Source organism: Amblyraja radiata, chromosome 15 (genome assembly GCF_010909765.2).
Source record: "Amblyraja radiata isolate CabotCenter1 chromosome 15, sAmbRad1.1.pri, whole genome shotgun sequence".
Lineage (NCBI taxonomy): Eukaryota > Metazoa > Chordata > Chondrichthyes > Rajiformes > Rajidae > Amblyraja > Amblyraja radiata.
In genome coordinates, this window is record NC_045970.1 from 7,341,719 (window position 1) to 7,353,808 (window position 12,090).

The window sequence follows — 12,090 nt, forward strand, 5'->3', positions numbered from 1 at the left end:
ATTTCCCCCATAACTAACTTCACAAATCTCTGAATGATTTGTCAACCATATTTTCTTTCATTAAACTGTGATTGACCTGGACTAACCATGTCAAATAGAGGATTAAATTGGTATATTTAGATGAGAAACAGCTGAACGAGGAGTCAAATGAAGCATGAATGCTAGCATGAAATGGTTGGGCCAAATGGCCTGTTTCTGCTCTGCATATGTCATTGAACACAATCTTAAAATGAACCATTCTACATTGATTCTTGATCATCACCTGCTCTGATCAGTGGTTTTCACACCTTATTCTTCCATATCTCAAGTCTCCCTCTCCCTCTCACCCATTTCTTCTCTCCATAGATGCTGCCTGTCCCACTGAGTTACTCCAGCATTTTGTGTCTATCTTCAGTTTTAAACAGCATCTGCAGTTCCTTCCCACACATCATTATCTCTTTGTTGATTTTTATGCAGTGAGTAAACATAGAGTGATACAGCATGGAACCAGGCCCTTCGGCCCAACATGCCCACACCGGCCAATATGTCCCAGCTACACGGGTCCCACCTGCCCGTGTTTGGCCCGTATCCCTCAAACCGGTCCTATCCATGTATCTGTCTAACTGTTTCTTAAATGTTGGAATAGTCCCTGCCTCAACTACCTCTTCCATACCGCTGCCACCCTTTATGTGAAAAACGCACCCCCCAGATTCCTATTTAGTCATTTCCCCTTCTCCTTCAATCTATGTCCTTGATTCACCATTCTGGGCAAGAGACTCTGTGCATCTACCCAATCTATTCCTCTCATGATTTTGTACACCTCTATAAGATCAACCCTCACCTTCCTGCACTCCAAGGAATAGAGACCCAGCCCACTCAACCTCTCCCTATAGCTCACACCCTCTAGTCCTGGCAACATCTTCGTAAATCTTTTCTGATCCTTTCCAGCTTGACAACATCTGTCCTATAACATGGTGCCCAGAACTAAACACAATACTCTAAATTAGACTCATCAGTCTGAAGAAGGGTTTCGGCCCAAAACGTTGCCTATTTCCTTTGCTCCATAGATGCTGCCTCACTCGTTGAGTTTCTCCATCATTTTTGCGACTCTAAATGTGTTGCCTCACCAATATTTTACATAACTGCAACATGATATCCCAACTTCTATACTCATATTCTATGACCATGGAATATGTATAACAATGGAACAGTTCCTGAGGGGACACCATTAGGCTGATTCAACATAAACTGCTTCCTGTAGGTAACCTCCCTTCAGTTATTTGGAGTTTGGCCAATGTGAGCTGAAGAATAGAAAATAGAAATAATTTTTTTATTGCCACACAACCAAGGTCGGTGGTATTTGGGTTGCCAGCAGCGGTACAATAATAAAGAACACAACCACATTAAAATTTTACACAAACATCCACCACAGCATTCATCACTGTGGTGGAAGGCACAGAGCTTGGCCAGTCCTCCTCCATTTTCCCCCGTGGTCGGGACCACCACCCTCCACAGCCGTTGCTGCAGGCGTCCAGATGGTAAGGGACAAAGTCAAAGTCAAGGTGAGTCCAGGATCGGCTCTTCCCAACCAGAGACCGCGGCTTCAGGCTGGTGTAGGCCGCAGGCCGGCGGTCAAAGTTTTAAAGTACCTGCCGTGCCGCAGCCGGAAGCACCGCAGTCTGCAGGGCTGGCGGTCGAAGCTCCCCTCCTGGGGTGATGATAAGTCCATACCACGCCCGCGGTAGAAGATGGCCGCGGGCCGGCGGTGGAAGCTTCTTCTTCACCCCGGGTCCCCAACGTGAGATCCCGGGCTGTAGACGCCGCACCAGCTGGAGTTCTGCAGACCGCTGCTTCAGGCTGCCGGCTGCCGCGGGCCAGCGTAACGGAGCGCTCCCCTCCAGCGAGGTCTCACCCGCTCCGCGCCGAGAGTCCACGCTGCGCCCGCCGCTGAAGCTCTGGGCGCGTCTCCGGGAAAGTCGGCGCCGATCCTTGCTGTTAGGCCACGGGGGAGGCGGCCTGAAAAAGTCGCCTCTCCATGGAAGAGGCGGCCGAAACGGTTTCCCCCTTACCCCCCCACACCACCCCCCACACATAACACACAAAGAAACATTACAAGAAGGTTACAAGCGGTGCACGATAAGGGAGGAATGATGAGTAGATGGACCCATGTGGGGGAGGTGAACGAAACTGGCTGGTGTGGTGAAGGATGGAGTCGGGAGAACATGTGTGGATCAGAAGGAGAGAGAGAGGAGCACAACAAGTGTGGGCTATCTGTACTTGGAAAGTTCAATTGGCTAGAGACCAGCCAGGCAGCACGGTGGTGCAGCGGTAGAGTTGCTGTCTTACAGCGCTTGCAGCGCCGGTGACCCGGGTTCGATCCCGACTACGGGTGTTGTCTGTACAGGGTTTGTACGTTCTCCCCGTGACCTGCGTGGGTTTTCTCCGAGATCTTCGGCTTCCTCCCACACTCCAAAGACGTACAGGTTTGTAGATAAATTTGCTTGGTAAATGTAAAAATTGTCCCTATTGTGTGTAGGATAGTGTTAATATGCGGGGATCGCTGGTCGGCGCGGACCCGGTGGGCCGAAGGGCTTGTTTCCGCGCTGTATCACTGAACTAAACTAAAAAACTAAAATATGAGGGATTGTTCTTCTAGTTAGCTTCCCTCAGGCTTCGGAAATGGCCATGGAGAGATAATGTCAGTGTGGGAATTGGCAGAGTAGTTGAAAACGGCATGCAACAAGAACCTCAAGATAGCTATTGTAGGGAGAGCACAGACATCATGCAAAATGGCCTATGATTGATCCATCTGATGCAGAGGAGAGAACATCGAGAGCATTGAAGGAAGTAGGCAAAATTGGAGGAACTGCTCGCTTGACCTGGAAGGGCTATTTAGGTCCCTGGATGGTTGTGAGGAAGGAGGTGCAATGACAAGTGTTGCACCTCCGATGGTTACAATGAAAAATGCCTGGGATGAGGTAGGTGGGGTGACATAAGGATCCAGGAAGTCACGCAAAGTGTAGTCCCTGGGTAAAGCAGAGAGGAAGAGATGGCCGGTGGCAGAATCCTGTTGACGCAGGTAAATGTGACAAAGGGCGGTGTGCTGGATGCAGAGGTTGCTATGGTGAAAGGCAAGGATCAAGAGAACTTGATCTATGTTCGGCCTGGAGAGAAGGAAAAGGAGCTGAGTCTGAGAAATGGAGAAAATGCTCCATAGGCCAAAGCAGAGGGGAACCCGTATATCCGGAACACAGAACCATTTCAGATATCAGGGAAAGGGGCAGCGCAGTGGTGCAGCAGTGGAGTTACCGCCTTACAACGCCAGAGACTTGGGTTCAATCCTGACTATGGGTGCTGGGATATTCAGTTTGTACGTTCTCCCTGTGACCACGTGGGTTTTCCCTGGTTTCTCTGGATTCCACCCATACTCACAGTGCTAGTGTGCAGGGATTGCAGGTCAGCATGGACTCGGTGTGCCGAACGGCCATGCTGTACCTCTATCTCTAAACTAAACTAAGGAAGATGTGCCAGTCAAAAGGCAACCGTGGGCAGAGTTGAAGTGAGAGTGTTTACCGAACAGAGTATATTATTCATTGCATAAGCTGCCCGTTCTGATGAGCTAAAGTTGCTCCTCAAACCAATGCTGTGGAATGGTGATACAAGAAACTGCAAATGCTGGAATCCAGTAGAAACTAAAGGGCTGTTGGAACTCAATAGGTCAGGCAACAACCGTGAGGGGAACCAGTCTGGAGAAGAGACCTAACCTGAAACGCCCCCATCCATTCCCTCCACAGAAGCCACCTAATCCGCAGAATTCCTCCATCACTTTGTTTTTTATTACTATGGAATAGTGCTTCGTACACAACAAGAAAAATTGAGATATTGGTTGAATGGCATTTTGAAATTTTGTTTTGGAAAGATGCCAATATATATTACTTGTAATAAAGTCATGTTATTTCATTAGTTATGCGATATTCTTTAGGCAGGAGATTCTCATTTAAGCTAATTATTTTGGTTGTAAAATGGATTTGCAATCTAAAGTCTTAGATTCAACATTTTAAAAGGTTTCATTTCACCCATGCAGAACATAGAAACATAGAAACATAGAAACATAGAAACATAGAAAATAGGTGCAGGAGTAGGCCATTCGGCCCTTCGAGCCTGCACCGCCATTCAATATGATCATGGCTGATCATCCAACTCAGTATCCCGTACCTGCCTTCTCTCCATACCCCCTGATCCCTTTAGCCACAAGGGCCACATCTAACTTCCTCTTAAATATAGCCAATGAACTGGCCTCAACTACCTTCTGTGGCAGAGAGTTCCAGAGATTCACCACTCTCTGTGTGAAAGATTTTGTTCTCATCTCGGTCCTAAAAGATTTACCCCTTATCCTTAAACTGTGACCCCTTGTCCTGGACTTCCCCAACATCGGGAACAATCTTCCTGCATCTAGCCTGTCCAATCCCTTAAGAATTTTGTAAGTTTCTATAAGATCCCCCCTCAATCTTCTAAATTCTAGCGAGTACAAGCCGAGTCTATCCAGTCTTTCTTTATATGCAAGTCCTGACATCCCAGGAATCAGTCTGGTGAACCTTCTCTGTACTCCCTCTATGGCAAGAATGTCTTTCCTCAGATTAGGAGACCAAAACGGTACGCAATACTCCAGGTGTGGTCTCACCAAGACCCTGTACAACTGCAGTAGAATCTCCCTGCTCCTATACTCAAATCCTTTTGCTATGGCATGCTAACATACCATTCGCTTTCTTCACTGCCTGCTGTACCTGCATGCCTACTTTCAATGACTGGTGTACCATGACACCCAGGTCTCGTTGCATCTCCCCTTTTCCTAATCGGCCACCATTCAGATAATAGTCTATTTTCCTGTTTTTGCCACCAAAGTGGATAACCTCTTCCATTCCAGAACATTCCATTATCTTCCAAGTCACAGTGAAATTCCAAGGTATGGAAATAGTTGCCACATAAAGGGTGCAGACAAAGTTACAAAGTATCCTGCACCTGATCCCCCTTTGTTCTCCCCCCACTTAACGGAGGTCCCCCCACGGCAGGTTCTTCGATCTGTTATAATCAATTAAGGAAAACAAAATAACATGGACCCTTTAACACAAATGATCTGAATTCTGATCATAAATACCCTTGACTGCTTGAAGACACATTCACTCATTCAATGATAAACAGAGAGGAAGATAACTAATACCAACCAAGATAATCACTGCTTTTAAAAATCTACTTACAAAACCATTTTCATCAACGTAAGTTGGCAGGTCACTCACAAGGGACCAATGATCTGCAGGAGGGGACCTAAAGGTGTAAAATGACAGAAGAGTTACATGTTGTAAAAGTCCTGTCCTATGAAGTATGCTTTGTTACTATGTATATACTGATAATACTTATGGGATTACTTTGATTTCTTCTTTTCCTACCAGCAAATAATCAATGATCTTATAAAAAATAACTTCCTGTAGAAATTGCGACAGTTATTTGTTAGAGGTACTGTAGCATGCCGTAAATGTTGGGAATTTCAAGAAAGAGTTAGATGTAGCTCTTTGGGCTAAGGGAATCAAGTGATATGGGGTAAAAGCCGGAACGGGGTACTAATTTTGGATGATCAGCCATGAACATATTCGGCCCGAAGGGTCGAATGGCCTTCTCCTGCACCTATTTTCTATGTTTCAGATTCAGATTCAGATTCAGATTCAATTTTAATTGTCATTGTCAGTGTACAGTACAGAGACAACGAAATGCATTTAGCATCTCCCTGGAAGAGCGACATAGCAAATGATTGAGATTGTAAAGATTGAGATTTTTTTATAAACTCACTCTGCCATCTGGGGTCGTTGGGCCTTTATATGGAGGGACATCACCCAGTAGGATTGGCCTTTCATCAAAACATTCCTAGGATATACAATGCATTTCATTAGAAACTAAACAGATCACATCCATGCTCTTTGATTGTGGATGCTAAGTTTAAAGAACATTCAAAACAAAGATATATAATTGAAAGAATCACTGCCTTTTGTTTGGTCATATCCAGAAGAGCAACTGAATATCTTTCAACATTTAAATAAATCCGAACTGTGTACAAAGCTTTGTGGAATTGGTGTTAAATGTCTGCGAGTTCTTCAAATACCTTGTTGTCAGACCATAACAGGATCTGTTGATAGGGACCAAAAATACATTTACTAGGATCCATGAAGAAAAGGCTTTATGACATTCGTGGGGAAGAATATAGGGTTGTAAAACTGAAGAATGTTTGGTGAAATCTAACTGTATAGACGTAGAAAAGGAGAAGACGGAATGACTGGGCTGTAAGTGGCTCTTGATTATGTTGGTTGCTTTCCTGAGACCATGGTGAAGCCAGTTTGTATGATGGACTGGCAGCATCCACGAAGCTCGGCAACTTTCTTAACTGGGATCTTCACAGCATAATCACGAGTGGAAAGAAAGCTCTTGAATTTATCTGCTATTTTTGCCATCACTCCAAAGTTTCACCTATAAACTTTATGAACACCTGTAAAACTGTCATTTTCCTGTAATATTACAAAGATCATTGGAAATTGAAGGCCACAGAAACATACTTTGAACATTCTAGCCAATCGTGTTATTCATTGTGTGGGAAGGAACTGCGGATGCTGATTTAAACTGAAGATGGAGTAACTCAGCGGGTCAGACAGCATCTCTGGAGAAAAGGAAGAGGTGACGTTTCTTCAGTCTTCTGAAACGCCACCCATTCCTTTTCTCCAGAGATGCTGTCTGACCCGCTGAGTAGCTCCAGCTTTTTGTGTATCTCTTCAGTGTTATTTCTTGCCATCGCTGGAGCTAAACAGCAGATTCTAAAATCCAGCAAAGAATAAATGCCACCTCCTGCATTGTTGCAGAAAAGCTGGAAAGACTTTGCAGGTCAGGTAGCACCTGTGGAGAGAACAACTAAGCTAATGTTTCAAATCAACCATCCTTCATCAATACCGAAACGGGATCTTCATTTCTCCCTCCACTAAGACCTGCTGCATGCTTCTGACATTCTCAGTTTTGGTTTCAGATTTCCAGCACAATCAGCTTTGGTTTGCTTTACATAAAGTGAAAAATGACATAATATTTTTAAAACGCTCACAGATATTCTGAGCAGAAGGTATTCAATGGTCTCTGGAGCCTACTACACCTCATTCCATTTTCCTCTCCACAAATATCATTTGAAGTCTGATATATATATTAGGCAGACAATTCAAAAATCTGAGGTACACAAAAATGCTGGAGAAACTCAGCGGGTGCAGCAGCATCTATGGAGCGAAGGAAATAGGCAACGTTTGGGGCCGAAACCCTTCTTCAAAAACCTGTCCATTTTCCCCGTTTTGTCCCAGTTTACACTGTGATTTATCAGGCTTGGGGATACCAAGATGTGCAGAAACTCAAAGGTTTCTGCTGCTAGCGAGTTCCCAGAAGGGAAACTACTCCAGACATTCCAAGCTTATGACAACACAACCTGCACAGATAAGACCACTCCTGAAAAATGCACAACCCCGTCATCCCTTTTGTTCTCCCACCCCAATCAATCTAATGATTACACATGGATTATCCATCATTGGCATGATTTAGCAAGCAGTTGTGTCAATAGCTGTAGAGATTGACGTAATAACACGTTAACAAACTGAGTTAACAAATTCAAAGTATATTCAGTCCATCTACTCATAAATGCATTAATTATCAGGAATTAACATTTATTTAATCAAGCACATACCATGCTTGGATCTAAATAAACATGCACGCATATTAAATTTACATACATAATATTTAGGAAGGAACTGCAGATGCTGGTTTAAACCAAAGATCGACCTTCTTCAGACTGAAGAAGGGTCTCGACCGGAAATATCACCTATTCCTTTTTTCCAGAGATGCTGCCTGAACTGCTGAGTTACACCAGTTTTTTGTGTCTATCTTCAGATACACAATGCACAATGTTATGTATGTATCACAGAAGCAAGTCGTTCTGCCCACCCTGTTATACCAGCCATCACGTAGCCTTCTCTACTAATCCTATTTACCAGAATATTGTCTATAGACTTCTAATTTGATGACTCAATGCTCTCTGGATACTTGTTGAAACATTGGGAGAGTACATGCCTCCTCCACCCAGTCAGGCAATCGGTTTAGTCTGAAGAAGGAAGTGCAGATGCTGATTTAAACCAAAGATAGACCTTCTTCAGACTGAAGAAGGGTCTCGACCCGAAACGTCACCCATTCCTTCCCTCCAGAGTTGCTGCCTGACCCGCTGAGTGTCTACCTTCAATTTAAACCAGCGTCTGCAATTCTTTCCTACACAGTCAATGGGTTTAGTTTATTTTAGAGATATAGCCCGGAAACAGGCCCTTCGGCCCACCAAGTCCGCACTGGCCTGCTATCCCCACACACCAGCACCATCCTACACACCAGGGACAATTTACAATGTTTACCCAAGCCAATTAACCTATACACCTGCATGTCTTTGGAATGTGGGAGGAAACCAGAGCACCCGGAGTAAACCCACTCTGGTCACGGGAAGAACGTACAAACTCTGTACAGACAGCACCCATGGTCAGGATCGAACCTGGGACTCTGGAGTTGAAAGGCAGCAACTCTACCCCAGCGCCACTGTGCCATATGGCATTGATTTGAAACATTTCACCCGGTACTCTGGGTGAAAAACTTGTTCCTCAAATCTCCTCAAAATGTATTAGATATATATTTAGATATCTAAGCCTTGGGGCAAAGTTACCTGCTGTTTTCCAATTCTATCCCACAGTTTTGTAAACCTCTGCCTCCTCTCCTTTAAGGAAGTCCAACCCAATAAATTTAGCCTCTCCTCATAACTAAAAAGTCCCATCCTGTGAATTGCCTCTGCACCCTCTCCAGTGCATTGGATCAAATAGGATCCACATCTACAATAGGACTCACACACACAACATGTTTTTATAATGGCCCTAAGCAGTCTTGATGTGGACATTTTCCCCTCAATCCTATATCATTCATATATTTACACACACGTAACACATGGAGTGACTGTGTCGACACAAAAATATATATTTTTAAAAAGCATAATAACATCACAGTTTCTGGAAATCTGACGTTAAAACAGAGAATGCTAGAAATTGTCAGCAGATCAGACAGTATCTGTGCAGGGATAAACAATAGTAATGCGATGTCTTGATTTTTTGTGCACTTTCTTTTCGCTCTCATTTAGAATATGTAATTTATGATAATTGTATGTAGAATTTCAAGTCTGTGATGCTACGGCATACAGGATTTTCTTTGCACATGTACCTCACCCTATTTGTGGTTAAGACAATACAATAGACTTGAAGATCAGTGCCTTTCATGAGAAGAAATGAAGATCGTTGATCTGAAATATCAACTTTCTTTTCTCTTCTTAACAGCTGACTGGCCAGCTGAATATTTTCAATATTTACCAATTTGGATTTAGAACTGATTAAATATTACCATTACTCTGTAACTCCCTCCAAGACTTTTATATCCTTTAATCTTGGCCTGCTCCACATTTTCAGTTTCTGCAAATCACTGTTGATTTCAGCTACACAGATTCTAAGGCTTGGAATTTTGTCTATGAATTGTTCCCCACCCCCTGCAGGGTAGTCCTTTAACCTACCACTCTGATAACACTTCCTTGCTAACATCCCCGACCAGTTGTCCTATCCCCCCCATTCTTTTACATTCGAATCGTTGAAGCAAAAGGGGGTGAAATGTTAACAGTGCCCCGTTCAGCAGATACTGTATGAACTGAAGGTAGACAAAAGTGCTGGAGAAACTCAGCGGGTGAGGCAGCATCTATGGAGCTGAGTTTCCATGGATCCATAGATGCTGCCTCACTCGCTGAGTTTCTCCAGCATTTTAGTCTACCTTCGATTTTCCGGCATCTGCAGTTCCTTCTTAAACAAACCGTATGAACTGAAGTCGTGTTAGGATTTCTCCCCAGTTCCACTCTACACGTTGGTCGAATCCCATCCTGCTTTCCAAACTTACTCAAAGGCTCCATGCAGTTCATTATTTTAAAGAAATTTCTATATGTAGACTTACATTTCCTGCAATATTTATGTGTAAGTGTATGAAAGACTCTTTAGACAAATTGCTGGAGTAACTCAGCGGGATAGACAGCATTTCTGGAGAAAAGGAAGTGGTGACGTTTGGGTCAAGATCCTTCTTCAGACTGGATCTGACCTGAAACTCTATAGATAGAGCTCTAGGGGCTAGTGGAATCAAGGGATATGGGGAGAAGGCAGGCACGGGTTATTGATTGGGGATGATCAGCCATGATCACAGTGAATGGCGGTGCTGGCTCGAAAGGCCGAATGGCCTCCCCTGCACCTATTTTCTATGTTTTCTTTGTTTCTGTGAAACATCAGCTGTGTGGGACGGAACTGCAGATGCTGGTTTAAACCAAAGATAGACCCAAAATGCTGGAGTAACTCAGCGGGTCAGACAGCATTTCTGGAGAGAAGGAATAGGTGATGTTTCAGGACGAGACCCTTCTTCAGACCCTTCCTTTTCTCCAGAGATGCTCTCTGACCCACTCCAGCTTTTTGTATCTAACATCGATTTAAACCAGTTCCTTCCTACACACCTGAAACAATAACTGCTTCAAGAAAACTGATTGCAGAAATCTATATTCAAATTGGTTCATTATTCATTTTGAATTGCGTTGAAATATAGTTAAATGTCATTGAAGGTAAGATATTTAAATAACTCACTCACCTTTTTAACATCAGCAATGTTCTGCACCCTCTATGTGTGTGCCATCCATCCCACTATCCCCATATCCATTGGGGAAACTATCTCGGCCTGTGAGCCACAAGATTACTTTCCAAACTGTAGTTCTTAGTCACATTAAAATGTCTTGTAGCCAGTTCAGCGCAGCCATTCCTCGACCTGAATATGAACATGAACATGCTGCCTCTGGCTGCGTTGACCAGGGTCACAATCCTTCGCAGAATCGTATGCATCTGCTTGTCAACGTCGGAGAGGTCCTGCATCTCTTTGACCAGCTCAAACACAATGTCCGACTCCTCCAACTTGCACAGGTCCTTGAAGAAAGCCCCATCCTTCAGCTCTACCTTGGTGCTGTTGAAGATTGCACTGATTGACTCTGGCCTGAGTGAGCTTCCTGTCAAAATATTATTTGGCAAACTGTGGGTTGTTCTCCAAATATTGTTCGACTGCTTCCTTGCTAATGTTGCCCATGTTTGCTCCAATTCCTTCTTTGTTTTAGATTCGCATCACTGAAGGAAGGGGGGAGGGGGTGGTGAGGATGAGATGTGAGCAGTGCCCTTGGCTGCGGCGGTCTGTGTGCATTGGAGCTGGGGGGCATCCCTTGTCTGGACAGTTCTGACCCACTCTTTCCGAAGCTGCCACAATCTTTGGAAGGTAGACAGCAGGCAAAGACTGAGCGGTTTGTTGCATACTCTGGGACCCTGCTAAACATAACGTCACGAGGCTGAAAGAAAGACACAGAATGCTGGAGTAACTCAGCGGGTCAGGCAGCATCTCTGGGAAAGATGGATTGGTGACATTTTGGATGGGTACCCTTCTTCACCTATCCACTTCTCCAGAGATGCTGCCTGACCCACTGAGTTACTCCAGCACTGTCTTTTTTTCATGAACCAGCATCTGAAGAAGGGTCTCGACCCGAAACATCACCCCATGCTTTCTCTCCAGAGATGCTGCCTGAGTTATTCCAGCATTTTGTATCTATCTGCAATTCCTTGTATCTCCTAAGTGTAGGCTGGGTTGCTCTATTTATCTAGCTCTACAGTCTTGGTATAATCAGTCAAATGCTGTTCGCCCATCGACAAATGTGATCGATTGCGTTTTCAAAGTACTGTTCTCACGTACATGATGTATATGGCAGTACATGGTTGACCAAGTGAAACACGTTCGCTGTGAAGTCTACAACCTAGCGTCGGTGAATTGAGTCGGCTGCTCGTGGAGATGCTGAAAGAGATAATTCCTCGTTGCTTCCTGTAATTTCCCGCAATCCGATCAACAGGGTTGTTTTTCCCCCCCCCCCCGGAGATAAGATTTGCGTGTCATTTACGCGACAGGCCA

At 44.4% G+C, this 12,090-nt stretch overlaps 2 protein-coding genes across 2 annotated transcripts in view; one reads left to right on the forward strand and one right to left on the reverse strand.

The window, feature by feature from the left end:
* The window catches only part of pde6c (phosphodiesterase 6C), a 36,851-nt gene extending 25,625 nt beyond the window's left edge, over positions 1 to 11,226 (reverse strand). The window contains 7 exon segments of the mRNA XM_033034738.1: positions 5,235 to 5,301; positions 5,371 to 5,459; positions 5,821 to 5,895; positions 6,014 to 6,154; positions 10,741 to 10,832; positions 10,835 to 11,141; positions 11,143 to 11,226. Of these exon segments, the coding sequence (XP_032890629.1) occupies positions 5,235 to 5,301; positions 5,371 to 5,459; positions 5,821 to 5,895; positions 6,014 to 6,154; positions 10,741 to 10,832; positions 10,835 to 11,141; positions 11,143 to 11,226 (855 nt within the window).
* rbp4 (retinol binding protein 4) overlaps positions 9,887 to 12,090 on the forward strand; it is a 34,679-nt gene continuing 32,475 nt past the window's right edge. The window contains exon 1 of the mRNA XM_033033584.1: positions 9,887 to 9,923. The gene's annotated coding sequence lies outside the window, so the exon portion shown is untranslated. The remainder of the gene's footprint in view (positions 9,924 to 12,090) is intronic.